Source organism: Musca autumnalis, unplaced genomic scaffold, assembly GCF_047663935.1.
Source record: "Musca autumnalis isolate F117 unplaced genomic scaffold, ASM4766393v1 scaffold_3, whole genome shotgun sequence".
NCBI classification, from domain to species: Eukaryota; Metazoa; Arthropoda; class Insecta; order Diptera; family Muscidae; genus Musca; species Musca autumnalis.
Window position 1 is genome coordinate 57,196,572 of NW_027411866.1, and position 23,651 is coordinate 57,220,222.

Here is a 23,651-nt window from a genome sequence, read left to right on the forward strand (position 1 = left end):
CGTTTATAAATTCCTTGTGGTCCTGTTTCAAAGCTGGTCCAAAGCTTAAAAAGCCTGTAGCGAGCAATAATGGCTGGTGGTCACAATAATTGAAAGAGTGGCTGACTTCTCCATAGTCAGTTGCCTTGTTAATGTCAAGCATCCTTTTCCATATCGCTGTAATACAGAATTAATGCGAAGTATTGCCATCCACGACGTCACTGATGCGCATTTGAAACGCATAATACACAACAAAATGAGCAGCAGGTAGAAAACTGAGGTTGCTTTTGCAACGGTGTGCATTTTAAAGTACTTTTACAAAGCATGTGCAACAACTGAAACAATGCGTTTTTATGATGTTACGGAAGTCAGCCAGTGCCAGACATTGGTCCAACCCTTGTAAATCGGAATAGTTCTCTAAAACATGGGCATAGTCCCTGACATAATGACCCAAATCTCAAAAATTCCTACGGTGACAACTAAAACGGCTATTTGGTTCGATAACAATTGAAATGAATCCCCAAATTAGATCCAGCGTTTATAATCATGACTACAATATCATATTTTTTCCCTTGGGAAGGTTTTATTTTTTTAAAGACAAAACATACATAGATGCCGGTTTCCTAGGAAATACATATATGCTGTAAACAGATACGGCTGCAAAGCTTAAGCTAGTTTTATACACATATTCTTAAATATTATAAAAACTCATACATTTCTAATAAAGTTTATACAATTTCAAAAGTTTACATCTTCTTGGAGTGCAGCGGCGAATTTCTTCTTTCTAGCTTCAAAGACCTTCTGTAACTTTTTAGCGCGGTTGGCAGCAGCTTTGCTGGCAACAACAGAAAAGTGGTTCTTAGCCAATTCACATTGGATTGAGACGACGAACACGACCGAAGATAATCGCGTGGGTCACGAAGTACCTGCGGATTTCTTCAGATTTAAAAAAGCTATACAAATCGGTGTTAACAATCTTGGGATGAGGAAGGTTCTTCAAGGTGGAACTATATTTGTGGTATATGATAAGTGGTCCACGACGGCAGCGTATGGCACGGAATCTTTGGGATTAGTACACCTTTTGGATTCCAGTCCAGATCTTCAAGCATCTGCAAAAACAAACAGCTTCTTGGTTTTTGCAACTTTTTACCAAGGGAAATTCAGTCACGCTAGTAATTAAATTGGCTGATACATTAACTTTGCTGTTCCAGCGGCGGAAGTTCTTAGTAGAGACGACCATCAAGGCACGTGTTTCCAAAACCACCTGATCAGAGCGATTTATACCGCCGCCAAGGACACGGGAAATACAAGCAACAGCACGACGAGTTTGCCAAGATTCCGTAGAGGTTTGGTGACCTGTAACAAGGAACACACATTCAACATATGAATCAATTCATCATCACTCCAACCCATTTACTTACCGGCTTGTTTGCTGTCAGCATTATGCTTGTTGTTGGTTGCCGAAACGCTTTTGGTATCAGGACAATTCGTTGACGACATCATGGCTGTTCCTCCATTTGTTAATTGTTTTCCCGAGAGTGTCCTGAGGGCTGTTGTTACGGCCCCATACGGTCGTTTATTCGGGCCATCCGGTAGCTCCACGGTGGCTTCTCATGCTCTACCGACTGAGCTAGCCCGGCTGGCCCGAATAAACGCCCGTATGGGGCCGTAACAGTAATGGCGCCCAAACCAAAGTAACTTCTTTGAATTTCACTGAAGATAGAAAGCAGAAGTGCATAAAATCGAGGCACTTGAAAATAGCCAAGAATATAGTTTAAATATACCAAAATATCTACTCCCAAAACTAACAATGTCTAGCCTATATTGCAACCAGATATGTATTTATGGATTATGTTTAAATGTGCATTATTAGATGTAGACAAATTAGTTTTAGGATAGATTTAAGAGTAAGGTCATGTGCAATCTCTAGTTGTTTTGTGTAACTATGAATGTTTGTGTCGACCTGTCCATTGTTAAAGTTTTGTTTTGTTTGTTCTTTGAGTACCGAATGGTAGGAATAATGAGAGGAAATATGATAGCCGTTATAGGAATCAGATAGCCTGTAAGACAGAGTGTCATTCACCGAAGTGAAAACCCATGAAAGCGTGTTTTTTGAGAAGGTAAAAACAGAGCCATGGGACCATATTCCTAGGAGGGTATTCAATACAAGTATATGTTCGTGTTGTCCAGGTTATTTTCGGAGAAAAATAACACTTTAAGAAAACTATTTAAAACTAATATTGCGACAAAGAAAATGATCATTCATCACCCAAACCTAATGTTTGTGAGAGGAAGACAACAAATCCTACAGAGTTAGGTGATATGAATGACAATTGTTGGTGTTGTAAGACTCCTAATGTGCAACTCCCTCTGAAAATAGCAGCCTATATACCTCAGTGAACTAATATAGATAGATTTCAATAACAAAAAAATAATTAGACAATAATATAGTGATTATAGTGAAGTAATTAGCACAATTTAATCAAGATATTTCAGAAAAAAAGTTACAGAGAGTATTGGAGGATTCTAACAAATAAAAAAGGAACTATTTAGAGATAAATAACACTGGTTAGACTAATAAATACTCAGAAGCTGATTCCCAACGAACAACAGAATAATTTTTCCAATCAATTGAGAATTTTATAACCGTAAAGAAAAGTAGGATTAGGGACTGGAGTAAGGCTATGATAACCCGATCGGCTAGTAAAAGAACTTGGCCACCAGCTTTCGATACAAATTCTGACAACACAATTCATCCCGACACCGCGTCCAAAAAGAAGAAAATGGCCCAATCGCAAAGTAGTGATGCGAATCTAAATGCAACGATTCGAGACTTATCTGGCACGATAATACAGCGTCCAGGAAGCGAAAATCCGAATCTGCCAACTCAGCCGCTGGCCGCAACTGGGGGTGAGAACGGTGCCGAAAAGTTCCAAACACCTGACCAATCTCGAGCACAACCCTCAGAGAAGTTCCTAGAGGCAAAACTGAAGAAAATGATTAGCGATGAAATGAGTGTTATGAAAAAGACATTGGATACCTTGGTGAAGAGCGTCCAGAGTATGACGATGAATGGTAATAACACGGCTCAAAGTAGTTCCAATGGTAGTTCCAATAGTAATAGGGATGTCCCCCAACAGCAACCAATAGAAACGTCAACTAGGGCAGCGTATACAGATCGTGTGCCGCCGGGAACCTCAGGAAATAATAGCAATTACTATCCACCACCGTTCTTCAGCGAAATGATTAGAATCCGTGTAGACAAGTTCGGAATTAATTTTGATGGAAATTCTCAGAAGCTTACAGTGGAAGAGTTTATTTTTAGATTAGAGAGTCTTCAAGCCCAGTATGGAATCCCATGGGATGAAATACTCAGGGATTTTCGGGTTTTAGTCTCTGGGCCTGTACTGGAGTGGTTCTGGCAAAACCAAAAGATGCGTCTTGGATCCAGATAAAGGAAGCTTTGTTATGCCAGTACCGTAATACCAAATCCACATATGAAGCTATGCGAGATTTGGTGGAACGTAAGCAGTTGGCGAACGAGTCTATTGATTCATTTTTCCACACAATGAACCAACTCAGGTCCCGACTGGTACACCCTATAACTGATCAAGATATGGTACACATAATAAAAGTCAATCTGAAGAAATATAAAGATGGTGATATACCCAATGTCTGTAGCCACTGTCGAAATGTTGCGCATCGAGTGCAAGGACGCAGAAAAGAACTTCCCTAGGCGTGATGCCAGACCCATTCAGCCTCCACAGCGCTCCGGAAGACAGGTGAATGAAGTAATGCTTGAAGGGTACGAACCACAAGAGCCAAATGCACCAGAGAACAGTGTGGAAAACTTATCAGCTATCCACATAAATCACCAGCAGAGTCGTGTTGTGTGCTGGAATTGCCGCAATGTAGGCCACGTGTTCATGGAATGTCCGTCCACAGAACGCAAGTTGTTTTGTTACAGGTGCGGGAAACCAAATACGACCACTCCCCATTGTTCGAATTGCCAGGCGGGAAACACGAAGAGGGGCGTGGAGAAGCCGGGGGAATCACGTCCGTCAGACCACCCCGAGATCTAGACCAAATAACAGTAATTCCGCGACTAAATTCTGGAAATAAAGATCGTGTCAATGACTATGCGAGACTACGCCATACAATACCACTGGAAGAAAGATAGAAAAATTATGCCGAAGTTAGATCCAAAATATTTGCTTCTGGGGATAATGAGTATACTGTACCGAAACGCATTTTGAAAATAAGACAGAAAACGGCGGAAAAGAGAAAAACAAAACGGTTTTTAGCTGATTCTATTGTTAGAGCTGATACAAATAGTAAAGATCCCCGAGTGTATGCCCTAATCCGTCTGAATGGGAAATGCTTGAAGGGATTATTAGACAGTGGGGCCTCCGTAAGCCTGTTAGGTAAAGGATGTAGGGAATTGATGGAAGAGTTGGACATTGATGTTAAGCCAGTATTACATAATATAACGACTGCCAGCGTACAATTATTTAGAGTTATTGGGAAAATTAACCATAGGGTTGAATATGAAAACAAGCCAGGAGAAATACTTCTCTACTCATGCCCCGATTTGGAGCAAACCCTAAATTTAGGCATTGATTTTTGGAGGAAGTTTAATCTTGCCCCTGAAATAGTTGGTGTTGATGAAATTAACACTGAGAAAATAGTCGATGAATATAAAAATAGTGACGAAAACCATCGACTTAAACCCCATGAACTAAATGATGAACAGCAACGTAGATTAAACGAAGTGATCAAACAATTTGATACCTTCGAAGAAAAAGGGCTGCGTGAGGGAGATGTTGCAATAGAGGGGATTTGTGGGGTCCATCATGCTTTGGAATAGAAACCGAATGGACCATGGTTGGGCGGGTCAAGTGTGGGTCGAGTCATCAAGAGACCCAGATCTCCGAAAATATTCCCCGTGTATGTGTTTTGTAGAGTTTTGTGTAGTGTTTGTTTTAGTTCATATAAAAAATGATGTTAGGCCCTGGGTTTGTTTGGGTGGGTTAAGGACCGCCTTGAGAAGCCACCGTGAAGCTATCGGATGGCCCGAATAAACGCCCGTATGGGACCGTAACACTGTGATACAGAAAAACACTGTTTTTTTTACAGAAATTCTTTTTGCGCGCTGCTTACGACCTTTCTTGACAATTTTCCAATAATTATTGCATTCTGAAGTCCTGAATTACAATTGCCAAAAGAAGCACCAAAAAATCTTAATATGCATTCTCCCGAAATTGTGCCAAAGATTGTTGCATCATCACTTAATTGAAATTTATTTGTTCCAATAAAATAAAAATTATATAAAATAATATAATGTAAACAAACAGTAGTATGTTGTTATTGTTGTCATTGACATACAATAACAAAAACAACTTTCATTTCGTTTCGAATTCATGGTTGTATTTGGCAGCTCAAGTACGGTTTTTTCAAGTGAGATTACCTTCTTATTCTGCCATGGTCACACACTACCTTGAAATAAATGAAATTCTTGTGAAATTCAACCAGCTAAGGTCGAAGGTGGTAGCTTATGCTGACGATGTTATCCTCATTAGTGGCAAGTTCTTGCCTACCATATCAGACCTTATGCAACGTGCTTTAGTGCAGCTATGTCCCTGGGCTCGCGCCAATGAATTAGGTGTGAATCCAGCAAAGACGGAAATCATACTTTACACAAAAGAAGCGCAAACTTCCCGAATTCGTGCTACCAAAACTGGACGGTGGTGCCTTAAGACTTTTATCGGAAGCCAAATACCTCGGTGTGATCATGGACCAACGCCTAAGTTGGAAAAGGAACACTGAGGAGAGGACAAAGAGGGGTTTTATGGCACTCTATTCCTGCAAGAACTCCATCGGTAAAAATTGGGGCCTCAGACCAAAGGTCATACACTGGTTATATGATACAGTCGTTCTTCCCATACTTACCTATGGCGGGCTTGTCTTGTGGCATGCTCTCGGGAATAGTGCACTTCTGTCCAAATTATCCAGTGTTCAAATAGCTGCATCTCTGCTCATCTCTGGTGCTATCAGAAGCACGCCTCAAGCCGCCTTGAATGTGATACTTGAACCCCAACCCCTGGATATCACTACTCATTTTTAGGCGGCGAGGACGGCTCAGAGGGACAGGGGTGTGGCAGTGTTCACGATTTGGACATGCAAAGGTCCTCTCTCCTTTTACCGAACTACTTGAGTTCAGTGGACTCAATCACATTAGTGATTACACTGTGCAACAAAATGGAGCTCGAGGTCTGGGGGGTGGAAAATTCCTCTTGGGGGTGAAAGCCCTTGATGAGTATACACAGAACCCCGAAGGGCAGATTCGCCGTGAGTCGAACTTTTGAGTTATGGCGTGATGAATTTTTCACTGGAGTCCCTATAAACCATCAGAAATTAGCGTTATATCTTTGTTCGCTGTTGTTTTGGCTTATTTTTGATATGACATGTCTTCAATCAAATCTAATGAGGATCTTTTTCGTAGACATTTCGATCTTCTAACTCGATTCCTTCCATGTCCTTTTCGTCCTTTATTTCAAGAAACGCAATAAAAGTACCACAAGATGAAATTTTTCAGCTTCATGTTCTGCAGAAAATTTTAGGTACCGCTCTCATTGACAACTAATCGATATTGTCGCGTTTTCATAGTCGTTTTAGACGTTTACACTGTTTTTCTTCAGAAAAAAATATATTTTGTTTTTCTGTATATTCGAACAAAGATATAACGCTAATTTCTGATGGTTTATAGGGACTCCAGTGAAAAATTCATCACGCCATAACTCAAAACTTCGACTCACGGCGGATCTGCCCTTTGGGGTTCTGTATATACTCATCAAGGGCTTCCACCTTCAAAAGGAATTTTCCACCCCCAAAATTTTGGTTCACAGTGTTATATACCAACTTCACTCAACTTCAACCCAATAAACGTGACAATTCACAGCAGGGATGCCTGGTCCAGTGGCAGTCTGGCCATATACACAGACGGCTCCAAGATGGAGGATGGCACAGGAGCCGGGGTCTACTGCGAGAACCCACCAATTGAACAATCCTTCAAACTCAATGATGATTGCAGCGTCTTTCAGGCAGAGATTTTTGCAATTAGGAAAGCAGTGGAGATGGTCAAAGAACTTGGGAGTAGCCTTAAAGGCCCTCAAGTCGTGGACCAGTAATTCAAAAGGTATCCTTGACTTAAAAAACGCTCTACTTGAAGTACGTGATATCGTTGGTTTTTGCTGGGTTCCAGGACACAGTGATATAGAGGGGAACGAAGAGGCGGATGAACTAGCACGGGGTGGCTCTCAGTCGATTGACCTACCAGTAGAGTCATCTACCAGACCACCAAAGTGTTACTACATCCGAAAACTTCGCGGCTTCTTTCTTGAGAAAGCAGGACAAAGATGACAAACGGAAAATGGTTGCAAAGTATCCAAAGCAATCTGGCCTAGCTACTCTCAATACAGAACCAATTCTCTCTTTTCACTAAATAAGTTAGGGATAGACCAATGGACTAATCACCACACACCACCATATGAACATAAAAAATCTGCAGCTCTTACCACAGCCTCAGCAACCACACACCCACATTCATAACCAGCAGCCACACACCCACCTCCATAACCAGCAGCCACCTCTCACCTACACAAGTCTTCTTTTCATCACATCAAACCACTCTACATACACAAATCTGCAATAGACCAGCCACCGCTCATCACTTCAGAATTCTTCAGTGACTTAGGCGTGTCGCCCAGGGCGATGAAAACAGTCGCGGCGATAGTCGCAGAAGTCACCCTGAAGTGACCTCCGTTGTTAAGAAATGAACCACACCGGCGTGTCGCCTTGGAAGTCACTCCAGCGACATTTCCGCGATAGTTGTAGAAATTAAAAAATATATATTTTTTCTATTTATTTTTATTTAAATTTTTTATTTTTATTTATTTTTTATTTTTCTTATCTTTTAGAGAAATTATTCTTTGCAATTTCCACCTGCATTGATTTTGTCATTTTAAAAATGTGATGTCTTCTCGCCTGACTTGGGAAGCGAACCCGGGCCTTCAGAGTGCAAAGCGAGTATGCTTACCACTGCACCACCGCCTCATATAATCATCAGACAGAAAATGTTCTATATTTGTTCAAATGTGTTGAATCATTAAATAAATGTAAACAATCGCCTTGGAAGTCACTCCGGAGTGTCGGCATACGCGATAAAACGTATTCACAATAAGGCTATAGAAATTGTTTGTGCACTTCACCAACAATCTTCCTTGGCGTGTCTCCGGAGTGACCTCTTAGGCGAGGGAGTGCGAAACTCACTTCCAATTGCTGGCAGGGAATACAGTAGTTTTGACTTAGCTGCCAAAACAAGTTTTGCACGCATTTTGTGGCAGCAAAGCGAATTTCGCACTTATCTTTAGTATTTTTAGCTGCCAAAAAGTGGCAGTTATCCGATTCACCCACCAAAGAAAATGCCAAAGAATTGACTCTTAAATGTGACAATCAACTTTACCTTTCCTAAAATCCGAGATTTGAATAATTTGGAGTAATTGTTCCACAAACATCCCAGTAGGGACAAGGGAGACTTCATTCAAATTAGCTCAAGGATATGGGGCCTACTGTTTATCGCCAAGTCGGAACGGCGTGCCTTAAGATACCACTTGCAGAGAAGTTTTATATGGCTGAAATACTCAGGAAATATCGCCAACATAACTGAAGAATATTTTGCCACCGTGGAAAATTTTATGTTGCTTGGCCTAGGAATCGAACCACAGACCTTCTGAGTGCAAGGCGGGTGTACATACCATTACACCACGGTGGCACCCAACACTGAAACATATCATCAAAAAAAGTTCGTATTTTGCATTATTTCATAAAAAATAATTAATTTACAATTATTAACATTTGCTCCTACATCTTTCATCCAATTTCTGTTTGTAAGAAAAGAATGTTAACTTTTCATTGTGTTGTTGCAACAACCTGCATAAGTAAACTAAAAGAAACAGCCCTTCTAAGCCAACCCACTTCTAATAATTCTCACCATATGTGTTCAAAATCTTTTTATTGTTCTAATTAGGAATTTACTCAAGAAATTCAGGTGAGCTAACTAAGTTCGTAGAAAGAACTCCGACTCATAACATCATCGATTGTGTAAAAATTATCACGAGTAACGAACCCAGTTTTCTTCTGTTTCGCACAAAAAACAGTGTTCGGCAACTGTTGCATGACCTGATATTGTTTTTGGCTGGTAAATACAAAATCCTCAATGAAATTTGGTTATTCCTTCCAAATATTATTGGTAGTTAAATACAATTCGCAGTTATAGGATTGGCTGTTAAAAGTGTAATTTGCATTAAAACAAAGTTATAAAGCATTTTATCAGGCGTTATTGTGGCCAATCAAAAAAATCATCACGTCATAACTCATAAATATCAGCTATGGGATCCTTTGGGTTACTTAATATACTCAATATTGGCTTTCATTCCCAACGTGAATTTTTCACCCCTAGACCTTGACTTCCATTTGTTGTCACAGTGTAATCAGTAGGATATCCGAAGAGACCACAATGTCTTGACGGAGTCCAAAAGGTCCTTTAATAGAAGACAAGGATGATTTCTCACAAAAGACAAGATGAAAAACCAGTATACCTTGTGGAAAAACCAGTAGGTCTTCTGACAGAAGACTTGTAGGACTAATATAGAAGACGTAAAATGTTCAATTAAAACTCGATAGTTATAGAAATTTACTTTTGCTTGCAAAAAATTAAAGGATCAATTGGACCAAAAAATATTTTCCACATGAATTTTGTAATCAAAATAGAGTTAAAAAGACTAGACTTCAAAGGATAGTAAATATCCTGTGAATCGTCCTATAACTACCGTTCGCTTATATGTTTTCTTATAGAGTTGTTTTCAAATAAATAATGGTTTTTGAAAAAAAAATTGGAATTTAGTGTTAAGCGACCCATACACTATCAAATTGGCTTGTCCAGCCGATGAACCCCTTACGTATGTGTGTGCTTGATACGTGTGTAGCAAAGCCTTCAATCTGCAACCGAAATCATCAAATTTTCCTCTACAAACGAATGAACTTAAATTTTTTTTATTTCTTTCCAAACACAATGTTTTCTTATTTCAAAATTTCTTTTTGACAATTTTGAAAATAAACCATATTCAACGGATTTATTGGGTTTCATTTTGAAAATCAAAACTATTTTGATTTTCCTCAATCCATAAAATTCGCACACACATTCTAAGTCCCAATTTACATTGGGCGAGTTTACTTGCGGCAATTGTCATTTTGTGGGAGAGAGAGGTGAGGCATATGGTAACCCTTTGCCTCTCAGCACCCTCTCTCACCTACAAACTGACAATTGCCGCAAGTAAACTCGCCTAATGTAAATTGGGACTAATATTTTGAAAAATTTACACATACTACTACAAACCCAGCTAACATTTTTTTCCGAATTCGTTTCGAATTCGGACAGAATTTCTGAAAAAATATCCGATTCTGATGCCGAATTCGGTACGAAAGTTGTATGGACTGGTCACCGAATTCGGAAAGAATTTTCTAAGGAAATTCATAAAATATATTAGAGTTTCGCGACGAATTCGGTCCCTATTCGGAAGTAAATTCTTCGAAAATTTGGAGAAAAATTTAGATTTTCTGACAGGATTAGGTCCGAATTCGGAAGAAAATTCTGGAAAATTTGATGAAAAATTTAGATTTTCTTAGGAAAATCCGTCCGAAATCGGAAAGAAATTCTGGAAAAATTCGGAGAAAAGTTCAGATTTTCTGAAAAAATCGGAAACAATTCTGACGTTGATGCCTTTGATATTAACAAAACACGTGTCGTACTGTACAGAACAAACCCCACTCCGAGACAATTTTCTTTTAATGTGCTATTTTATGGATGATTCTAATTTCAAACTTTCTAATGATTGTGCCTGTTGTTATCATTTTATGATTAACAGTAGAACAGTGTGCAGTAGCATGTTGAAGCTATCAACACTAGCTTGAATTATTATATGTTGCATTTATGGGTGTTTTACACGATATGTTATTTTACATATGTGTTGTCACTTTGCGTATACATTTTGTATATAAAAAGTGACAACTCATATGTAAAAAACATATCGTGTAAAGTATGACCAGTCATTTTGTTCTTCGACATCAACCGAAAAAAAAATTCCCTTAGAATATCCATGTTGGGATGTACACGAGGAAAACACAAGAACACTTTTGTACACTTCGGTGGTTTATTCTAGGGGTAGGTAAGTCGACTAATCGATTAATCTTTTGGTTTAAAAAGTCTAAAAATCGAAGTCGACTTTTGACTGTAGTCGACTAATCGATTAATCTTTTGGTTTAAAAAGTCTACAAATCGAAGTCGACTTTTGACTGTAGACAAAATCGAAAAGTCGACCTTTCATGGCCGACTTTCGATTTTCCTTACCACAATTTTTTTAACACAACAACTTTTAAAATGACACCGTACTAATATCTCCGTTCTTGAAGAGTGTTTCGGTAGTCTCCGAGTTCTGTTTCATTAGTCTGTAGACTGACTCCTCGGACTCTGAAGGAAGATTTATCGGTCTTTGAGGACTGATTCATTAGTATCTGAGTGCTTGGTCTCTCAATAATGATCCTTTAGTTTCACCCTCTGTTGACAACAATAGGTCTGTACGATAACTCAAAAGTTTGTACAAATTTGTACAAACTTTTACAAAATGCTGTTCGATAACAAACTTGTTCAGTGAAAGAAGACTGGGAGGTGTTGCAAGTACTCGCAAGAACTTGCAAATACTTTTTACTTGCGAAGTTATCGAACAGGCCTAATATGTATCAAAACACCTCTAAAATCGATGTTAGTCGACCTTGTCATAATCGAAAAATCGATTATAGTCGACTTTGATCATAATCGAAAGATCGAAAAGTCGAGTTTTTAGTTAGTGTTGAAAATCGAAAGATCGAAAAGTCGACTTTTCAGTTGAAGGTAAAAATCAAAAGATCGAAAAGTCTACTTTTGGCTTCGATTACGCATCCCTAGTTTATTCACAACTGACGGTCATTCTACAATGGGTACAGGTACTTATATGTATACACCTTACAACATATTCAGGTATGTAAATATTTGCATTGGTACATTTCCAATACTCCTCCTCAATGGAAATATTTACATTTCCTTTTTACCTTTACAGTTGACATACAACTTACATTGTCATACAATGTTTTCTTAAATATAGACACACCGTAAATTATCTTACATTCTAGTATATACAGATACATATTTACATAATTCATTAATTTCATATTATCAACTATTTACATCTCAATTTGAATTCTATATTTTTATCGCCGTTTATCAAACATGTTCTGGACTAACCATTTTCATCAAAATGCTTCGCACTCTAGTTCGTAACATGTTCGCATTTTCTGTGACCAGTCTGCATTCACATTGGATTTCCTCTTATTGCTGGTTTCCCTCGGGCTGTACAAAAACAAATTTCCTTGTTTTCTGGCGAACATAACAGTTGTTCCTCTTTCTAAAATTCTTGCGCCTCTGTTCTCAAACCTTACTGTTGCCTTTTCTGCGATCTTGCCCACAGACATAAAATTGCACTGCATCTCAGGTACATACAGCACGTCGTTCAGCATGATGTCACAATCTGCTAGCCACACACTGCCTTTGCCTCTAGCAACGATCTTCTCTTCGCCAACCAAATCTATATTTTCTGTGTGCTCTGCAAATTCCCCGAACAAGCTTCTGTCGCCACACATATGACTTGATGCTCCGCTGTCGACGCACCACACGCTGGAGTTTAACACGCTCTTCTTGTTCGACGATTGCAGCACTGCATATGAATTTGTGTGTGTTTCTTCGCTGGACTTTCCCTTGTCTCCGCACTGATCGGCAAAATGTCCTCTACGACCGCAATTGTAGCATTTCACATTTTTATACCCTCCACCATAGTATGGAGGGTATATTAAGTTTGTTTTTCCGTTTGTAACGCATTGAAATACTCATTTGCGACCCTATAAAGTATATATATTCTTGATCAGGGTAAAATTCTAAGTCGATCTGAGCACGTCCGTCCGTCCGTCCGTCCGTCCGTCCGTCCGTCTGTGGTAATCACTCTAGCATCCACAAAAATGGAGATAGGACGCTGAAATTTTGGGAAAATGCGTCTTTTGTTTGCAGGCAGGTCAAGTTCGATGATGGGCTATATCGGTCCACGTTTTGGTATAGCCCCCATATAACGGTACCCCCCGATTTACGGTATTTTGACGTTTTTAGCTACATTTTCAGACCGATTTGGCTATAATTTGACATTTAGGGTTCTTAAGTGTCAATAAACATTTATAACAAAACTTGTGGACATAGGTCCACGTTTTGGTATAGCCCCCATATAACGGTACCCCCCGATTTGCGGTATTTTGACGTTTTTAGCTACATTTTTAGACCGATTTAGCTATAATTTGACATTTAGGGTTCTTAAGTATCAATAAACTTATATAACAAAAGTAGTGGACATAGGTCCACGTTTTGGTATAGCCCCCATATAACTGTTCCCCCGATTTACGGTATTTTGACGGTTTTAGCTACATTTTCAGACCGATTTGGCTATAATTTGACATTTAGGGTTCTCAAGTGTCAATAAACATATATAACAAAACTTGTGTACATAGGTCCACGTTTTGGTATAGCCCCCATAGACCGGTACCCCCGATTTACGGTATTTTGACGTTTTTAGCTACATTTTCAGACCGATTTAGCTATAATTTGACATTTGGGGTTCTTAAGTGCCAATAAACTTATATAACAAAAGTTGTGGACATAGGTCCACGTTTTGGTATAGCCCCCATATAACGGTACCCCCCGATATACGGTATTTTGACGTTTTTAGCTACATTATCAGACCGATGTAGCTATAATTTGACATTTAGGGTTCTTAAATGTCAATAAACTTATATAACAAAAGTTGTGGACATAGGTCCACGTTTTGGTATAGCCCCCATATAACTGTTCCCCCGATTTACGGTATTTTGACGGTTTTAGCTACATTTTCAGACCGATTTGGCTATAATTTGACATTTAGGGTTCTCAAGTGTCAATAAACATATATAACAAAACTTGTGTACATAGGTCCACGTTTTGGTATAGCCCCCATAGACCGGTACCTCCGATTTACGGTATTTTGACGTTTTTAGCTACATTTTCAGACCGATTTAGCTATAATTTGACATTTGGGGTTCTTAAGTGCCAATAAACTTATATAACAAAAGTTGTGGACATATGTCCACGTTTTGGTATAGCCCCCATATAACGGTTCCCCCCGATTTACGGTATTTTGACGGTTTTAGCTACATTTTCAGACCGATTTGGCTATAATTTGACATTTAGGGTTCTTAAGTGTCAATATACATGTAACACAAGTTGTGGACATAGGTCCACGTTTTGGTATAGCCCCCATATAACGGTACCCCCCGATATACGGTATTTTGACGTTTTTAGCTACATTATCAGACCGATGTAGCTATAATTTGACATTTAGGGTTCTTAAATGTAATAAACTTATATAACAAAAGTTGTGGACATAGGTCCACGTTTTGGTATAGCCCCCATATAACGGTACCCCCCGGTTACGGTATTTTGACGTTTTTAGCTACATTTTCAGACCGATTTGGCTATAATTTGACATTTAGGGTTCTTAAGTTTCAATAAACATTTATAACAAAACTTGTGGACATAGGTCCACGTTTTGGTATAGCCCCCATATAACGGTACCCCCCGATTTGCGGTATTTTGACGTTTTTAGCTACATTTTTAGACCGATTTAGCTATAATTTGACATTTAGGGTTCTTAAGTATCAATAAACTTATATAACAAAAGTTGTGGACATAGGTCCACGTTTTGGTATAGCCCCCATATAACGGTACCCCCCGATATACGGTATTTTGACGTTTTTAGCTACATTATCAGACCGATGTAGCTATAATTTGACATTTAGGGTTCTTAAATGTCAATAAACTTATATAACAAAAGTTGTGGACATAGGTCCACGTTTTGGTATAGCCCCCATATAACTGTTCCCCCCGATTTACGGTATTTTGACGTTTTTAGCTACATTTTCAGACCGATTTAGCTATAATTTGACATTTGGGGTTCTTAAGTGCCAATAAACTTATATAACAAAAGTTGTGGACATAGGTCCACGTTTTGGTATAGCCCCCATATAACGGTACCCCCCGATATACGGTATTTTGACGTTTTTAGCTACATTATCAGACCGATGTAGCTATAATTTGACATTTAGGGTTCTTAAATGTCAATAAACTTATATAACAAAAGTTGTGGACATAGGTCCACGTTTTGGTATAGCCCCCATATAACGGTTCCCCCCGATTTACGGTATTTTGACGGTTTTAGCTACATTTTCAGACCGATTTGGCTATAATTTGAAATTTAGGGTTCTTAAGTGTCAATATACATGTAACACATGTTGTGGACATAGGTCCACGTTTTGGTATAGCCCCCATATAACGGTACCCCCCGATATACGATATTTTGACGTTTTTAGCTACATTATCAGACCGATGTAGCTATAATTTGACATTTAGGGTTCTTAACTGTAATAAACTTATATAACAAAAGTTGTGGACATAGGTCCACGTTTTGGTATAGCCCCCATATAACGGTACCCCCCGATTTACGGTATTTTGACGGTTTTAGCTACATTTTCAGACCGACTTAGGTATATTTTGACATTTAGGGTTCTTAAGTGTCATTAAACTTATTTAACAAAACTTGTGGACATAGGTCCACGTTTTGGTATAGCCCCCATATAACGGTACCCCCCCGATTTGCGGTATTTTGACGTTTGTAGCTACATTTTCAGACCGATTTAGCTATAATTTGACATTTAGGGTTCTTAAGTGTCAATAAACTTATATAACAAAATTTCTGGACATAGGTCCACGTTTTGGTATAGCCCCCATATAACGGTAACCCCCGATTTGCGGTATTTTGACGTTTTTAGCTACATTTTCAGACCGATGTAGCTATAATTTGACATTTAGGGTTCTTAAATGTCAATAAACTTATATAACAAAAGTTGTGGACATAGGTCAACGTTTTGATATAGCCCCCATATAACGGTACCCCCCGATTTACGGTATTTTGACGGTTTTAGCTACATTTTCAGACCGACTTAGCTATATTTTGACATTTAGGGTTCTTAAGTGTCATTAAACTTATTTAACAAAACTTGTGGACATAGGTCCACGTTTTGGTATAGCCCCCATATAACGGTACCCCCCGATTTACGGTATTTTGACGTTTTTAGTTACATTTTCAGACCGATATAGCTATAATTTGACATTTAGGGTTCTTAAGTGTAACTAAACTTATATAACAAAAGTTGTGGACCTAGGTCCACGTTTTGGTATAGCCCCCATATAACGGTACCCCCGATTTCAGGTATTTTGAGAATTTTACCAACAAGTTTTAAGCGAATTATCTGTAATTTGAACATTTGACATTTGAAATTCTTAGTGGTCACCACACCTCTCCACCAAAAATTGTCAAGAAAGTCACCATATAACGGTACCTCCCGATTTTCAGTAATTTGATGATTTTAGCTACAATATTAAACCGAACTAGCAGTAATTTGACATTTGAAGTTCTTAGTGGTCGCAACACCTCTCCATCAAAAATTGTCAACATAGGTCCATGTTCGGATATAGCTCCCATGTAACGGTACCTCCCAATTTTCAGTAATTTGGCAATTTTAGCTACAATTTTTAACAGAACTAACTGTAATTTGACATTTGAAGGTTGTAGTGGTAACCACACATCTGCATCAACAATATAACCCAATATAACGATACTTCCAGATTTTCGATACTTTGAGGATTTTACTTAAAATGTTTAACCGAACGTTGGTCCATGTTTTTGTATAGCCCCAAAACAAACCTCCCGATTTCCGTACCTTAGCTTTATTTTTTGGACGAACTTTCTGTAATTTGAAATTTAATAGTCAACAAAAATTCTGCAACAAAAATTTTTCATTTAAGTTCATATTTTCGTATAGCCCGCATACCTCCGAACTAGCTGTTAATGACATTTGAAGTTCCCATGTTATGTACCAATTTTTGGTATTTTGAGGATTCTAGCTGCAATTTTTAACCGAATTAGGAGTTATTTGACATTAAAGGCTCCCATCAAAAACTGTCAACATAGGCCCATGTTTTATTATAACCCCTATATAACAGTACCTCCCAATTTCTAGCCCACCAAAAATTGTCAACAGTTAGATATAGGCACCATAAAAAGGGCCTCCCGAATGAAGCATTTTATGTACATTATCTGACATTTTAACGTACTCACTTAAAGTTGGGGACAGGAATGAATATTTTATGGTGGAGGGTATGAAAAGTTCGGCCCGGCCGAACTTAATGCTTTTTTACTTGTTCTTATTGTTACCTGCGCGCCTATTGCCATTGTTGTTGCTGTACACACGCTTGCTTGTGCGCTCACCGCCGTTGCTTTTACCTTTTGCACCTCGGTCTCTACATTGTGCTGCGTAATGTCCTGAACGCCCACAATTGAAGCATTTGAAGTTGCGATGATTTTTCTGCTTACTGGTACCTGCGGTATTGACTTTTCGACGATCACATTCCTCACCCAATTTGATCTTCAGGGTACTTAACTTTGGCAGCTCATCTCTCGCTTCTAGTGCAACAACTAGATTTTCATATGATGTTGGCAGGCTCGCTAACAGCATGATGACATACAGCTCCTCCTGTAGATCTATTCCAGTCTCTGCCAACTTTTCCACTATGGTCACAAACTTGCAAATGTACTCCTGTACATCTTCATCATCTGCCATGCGCATCTGGATCAGTTGCTTGAAGAGGGTCACTTTTCTTACCGGTCCCTTTGGTCTGTGTACCTCTTTCAACGCTTCCCACGTCTCTTTGGCTGTTGTGCAGGTCTTGATGTGAGCTATCTGCACCGGCGTTGCTTCTTTGCGCTTCCATGCTGCAACCTCGTTGGCATTCTTTTCATCTGGAACAGGCTTCTCCATCTCACCATTAACCACGGACCACAAGTCTTGATGTACCAGGACACTTCTCACTTGTAGACTCCATGAGTCGTAGTTGGTATCATCCAATTTCGCAATGTTGTAGAGCGAATTCATTTTCCTCGTTTTTCACTTCACAGCTGCGCACTTTATTTTCCCACGATTTAATTACTGCTCACTTTATGCACACACACTTTTATTGCTGCCTGGGCCCATAACCTGTTGGGATGTACACGAGGAAAAACACAAGAACACTTTTGTACACTTTGGTGGTTTATTCACAACTGACGGTCATTCTACAATGGGTACAGGTACTTATATGTATACACCTTACAACATATTCAGGTATGTAAATATTTGCATTGGTACATTTCCAATAATCTATTAGAAATCGGAACGAATTCGGAATGACGATTCTTAAGATTCTTTAGAAAATGTGCAGAGATTCTTAAAATAAACTTATAGAAAATCGGTCAAAATTCTAGGAAAATATTAGAGAAATCGGCCACATTTCTAAAAAATATTCAGAAAATCTCAGAAAAAATCTGATATCAGATCCCTCGGAAAAATTGTTAGCTGGGAATATTGACATCAAAATTTGATAGTGTATGGGTCGCTTTATATTCCCAGTTGTTCGGGTAATTAGGGAATAACTAGCAATTTTGCTGGCTACTGGTAACACCCCTAGTTACCACCCAATCTACTCGCAATGTTATTGACTGGTGAATTTAACATGGGGATGTCATAGGAAGGGGTCTACTGTCTCCTCACTGCATTACCAGTAACCATCCAATTCGATTGTCGTATGAAGGCAATTGTCTCTTCATTGCATTACCAGTAACCATTCAATTCGATAGTCTTCCGAAAACCACTTGTCCCTTCATTGCATTACCAGTAACTAGTCAATTCGGTAGTCAGAAATTATAGCCAAAATTACTAGTAAGTTGAAGTCAGATAAATGGGTAAATGCATATATGTATGCATTAGCCACACTTTATTTTATTGCATGGTGTGCAAAAATTTTACAAATGACAATATAATCTTGTATACTTATAGATATGACAGGTCCATCTTGATCCTTGATACTGGAACTAGAGCGTTACTACTTGATACCACGACTTATGTTTATTTGGTCCTTGGAATGTTTTTCTCGTGTTTTTTTTTTCGAACGTTCCCACGCCTCTCTTTCCCACCCCTGCCGACCGAGGGGGCGACCTCCCTTTTCGTAGGGATCGCGTACACACCATGATCCGCACCATGATGGGATATAGGAGGGAAATTCGAAAACCAGCTATAGAATCTACTTCATCAGCCAGTTTTAAAATTCATACAACTACTAATTATTTAAAAATAAGATTATATTAGATTTTATAACTTCCAAACTCGTGCAAAAGTCTACATTATAGTACATGGAATTAAAATCAATACACATTTTGCTAAGGATTTCACCCATAGAATAATTGGTACGGTGAAAATCTATATATAAGAATTGATAATATCTATTAGATCTAAAAGGAACATTTATTCTAATAGACGATATTAAGAAATCACACGGCACACTACCATTCAATATTTTTAACACAAACATAGTATTTAACATTATGCGTCTACTTTTTAATGTAGGTAGTCGAATTAATTTTAACCTGCTAGAGTATGAAGGCAGTTCAAAATTACTACTCCAATGTAATCCCCTCAATGCAAAAAGTAGAAATTGTTTTTGCACTGATTCGATTCTATCAGAGTAAGAAGCATATTGCGGATCCCATATGACAGACCCGTATTCTAATATAGGTCTGACAAGGGAAGTGAATAATTGCTTTGTTATATATGGATCAGAAAACTCTTTGGCCCATCTTTTTATAAATCCTAAGACACCATAGGCTTTATTTACCATAGAAATTACATGATTATTAAAATTTAATTTTTGATCCATTAAAATGCCTAGATCAACAAACGATTCTACAGAAGATAAAATAAAATCATTAATAATGAATTGCTTTATTAAAGAAGATGATCTGGAAAAACACATATGTTTACATTTATTCAAATTTAAATCCATACAATTTACCTTACACCACTGAAAAAGGTTATTTAAATCATTTTGAAGTAAATCAGCTTGCTTCACAGAATTATGGGTAATGAACAACTTAACATCATCGGCATACATTAGCAATTTTGAGTGCATTATTGAACTTGGTAAATCGTTTATGAACAAAAGAAAGAGAATCGGCCCAAGGTGACTTCCCTGAGGAACACCCGACGGAACTATAATCGATGTTGATCGACATCCGTCAAACAGAACTACTTGCGATCTATTGTGCAAGTAAGATGCTATCCACCTGACTAAGTTTTCATTGAATCCTATACAATCTAATTTATATAGCAAAAGCTTATGGTTGACTCTGTCAAAAGCTTTGCTAAAATCTGTATAGATTGTATCAGTTTGGTAACGTCGAACAAATCCTTTTATTACAATAGATGTAAATTGAATAAGATTTGTTATTGTTGAGAGACCACTACGAAAACCATGCTGATAAGGACTTAGCATGGGTTGAATTTTATTGGAAATTACTTCCGTGACTAATTTTTCAAACAATTTAGGAATAGCGCTTAATTTTGCAATTCCTCTATAATTCGAAGCATTTGATAGACTGCCAGATTTATGTAAAGGTATAATATAAGATGATTTCCATACAGAACTTAAGAATTATACTGGGAATCCCATCAGGGCAAAACCAGCAGCTAACACACAATTCATTATCATCCTTAATATTACATATTTCGTAGGGACAAGCCATCTTAGAATATTATTTTTAAATTCTTTAATGATTTCTTACTACGGTAACTGGGAATTCGACTTTCCTTATGTTAAATAAAAAGAAGCAACGTTGGTAACTCTGTATAGAAAAACAAAACAAATGGCCTGTTACCGTACTTTATAAAGTGGTAAAAATCGTAAAAGTTGTAAAAGTCGTAAACGATTTTCATATAAATTTTGTGTACGGGAACGCAAAATGTGTAAAAGTGGTAAAAATTGTAAAAACTTTTTAGTTCTGGAACAGAGCTAAAACCGACTAACGAAATGTTATAACAACAAATGAATAGAAAATAAAGCACACAAAGAAGATTACAATTATTAGCCCTGTTCCTTTACGTTCAAGAATCTTCAAGTTTTACAACTTTTTACTCGAAAAGCGTTCCTTTACTTCAGACACAATACAATTCATATGGGAGCAGTTTTCAACTTTTACTACTTTTGCCGGTTTTACCATTTTCAGAAGTAAAGGAACAGACCAATTATGAAACACAGAAAAATTGTTTTAGCACAATCAGGTTAAAAAGGTTAACATTCAATGCACCAATAAGCACAGCAAATAGTGAACACAGTTATAAAAATAATTAAACAATTTCTGATCACACAAAAACACAATTTACTAAGTAAAATCTAAATTTATTAAAAAAAGCACGGAGCACAAAAAATTTTGATAACTATTAAACAGGGTTGCCAACTTATAATAACCTTCAGGTTATTCAAAAGTTCCTGAAATAAAATGTATACAAGTTTTATGAAATGACGCGATAATGAATTCCGTCAAAATAGATATTGTTACGGAATTAGGTTTAACTAATCTCCGTGTAGACGTTGTTTTATTCCCCAGTACGATTTGTACCAAATAAAACAGGGTTCGTTTTAGATTACGTTTCTACAATGCTTTATTTACTTTATTACACTTATTCAGAACCAACTTTAATTACAAAGCACACAGCAAGTCTCTAGTTAGCACGCAGCTTTTATTTAACCGATCTGTTCAGTTCAACGCTTAAAACACAACTAACTCGTCATCGCCAGTTCCCCTGTATTTATATCCCATAGTCTCCCTGTTCGAGAAATATCTAGAGCATATGGCAACACCTCGAATCTGTGCAGCGAACACACAGACGCACATTCGCACTAAGCGAACTGACAAGGGAAGTGAATAATTGCTTTGTTATATATGGATCAGAAAACTCTTTGGCCCATCTTTTTATAAATCCTAAGACACCATAGGCTTTATTTACCATAGAAATTACATGATTATTAAAATTTAATTTTTGATCCATTAAAATGCCTAGATCAACAAACGATTCTACAGAAGATAAAATAAAATCATTAATAATGAATTGCTTTATTAAAGAAGATGATCTGGAAAAACACATATGTTTACATTTATTCAAATTTAAATCCATACAATTTACCTTACACCACTGAAAAAGGTTATTTAAATCATTTTGAAGTAAATCAGCTTGCTTCACAGAATTATGGGTAATGAACAACTTAACATCATCGGCATACATTAGCAATTTTGAGTGCATTATTGAACTTGGTAAATCGTTTATGAACAAAAGAAAGAGAATCGGCCCAAGGTGACTTCCCTGAGGAACACCCGACGGAACTATAATCGATGTTGATCGACATCCGTCAAACAGAACTACTTGCGATCTATTGTGCAAGTAAGATGCTATCCACCTGACTAAGTTTTCATTGAATCCTATACAATCTAATTTATATAGCAAAAGCTTATGGTTGACTCTGTCAAAAGCTTTGCTAAAATCTGTATAGATTGTATCAGTTTGGTAACGTCGAACAAATCCTTTTATTACAATAGATGTAAATTGAATAAGATTTGTTATTGTTGAGAGACCACTACGAAAACCATGCTGATAAGGACTTAGCATGGGTTGAATTTTATTGGAAATTACTTCCGTGACTAATTTTTCAAACAATTTAGGAATAGCGCTTAATTTTGCAATTCCTCTATAATTCGAAGCATTTGATAGACTGCCAGATTTATGTAAAGGTATAATCATGGCACAATTAACCAGGTAGTGGCATCGTAAAATTTTGAATATGTTATGTCAAAACTTTCTTTATGTTGTTGGGGAAATTACAACAAAAATAATTTTTTTATAAAGGGATTTGACTTTTCATATTCGATCAGCTGGTGTGATACCACTACCTGGTAGTTCTGCCATGGGTATAATATAAGATGATTTCCATACAGAACTTAAGAATTATACTGGGAATCCCATCAGGGCAAAACCAGCAGCTAACACACAATTCATTATCATCCTTAATATTACATATTTCGTAGGGACAAGCCATCTTAGAATATTATTTTTAAATTCTTTAATGATTTCTTACTACGGTAACTGGGAATTCGACTTTCCTTATGTTAAATAAAAAGAAGCAACGTTGGTAACTCTGTATAGAAAAACAAAACAAATGGCCTGTTACCGTACTTTATAAAGTGGTAAAAATCGTAAAAGTTGTAAAAGTCGTAAACGATTTTCATATAAATTTTGTGTACGGGAACGCAAAATGTGTAAAAGTGGTAAAAATTGTAAAAACTTTTTAGTTCTGGAACAGAGCTAAAACCGACTAACGAAATGTTATAACAACAAATGAATAGAAAATAAAGCACACAAAGAAGATTACAATTATTAGCCCTGTTCCTTTACGTTCAAGAATCTTCAAGTTTTACAACTTTTTACTCGAAAAGCGTTCCTTTACTTCAGACACAATACAATTCATATGG

At 37.6% G+C, this 23,651-nt stretch overlaps 2 protein-coding genes across 2 annotated transcripts in view; one reads left to right on the forward strand and one right to left on the reverse strand.

Moving 5' to 3' along the window:
• Positions 1-23,651, forward strand: part of IntS2 (integrator complex subunit 2) — a 186,632-nt gene that overhangs the window by 111,479 nt on the left and 51,502 nt on the right. The gene's annotated exons all lie outside the window — the stretch shown is intronic.
• Positions 599-21,877, reverse strand: LOC141398558 (large ribosomal subunit protein uL4-like). The gene is made up of 3 exons (XM_073975938.1): positions 21,776-21,877; positions 1,401-1,529; positions 599-1,335 (listed from the first exon to the last, which is right to left on the reverse strand). Exons 2-3 carry the CDS (start codon positions 1,480-1,482, stop codon positions 1,049-1,051), a joined length of 369 nt encoding a protein of 122 aa, XP_073832039.1. The 5' UTR covers positions 1,483-1,529; positions 21,776-21,877; the 3' UTR covers positions 599-1,048.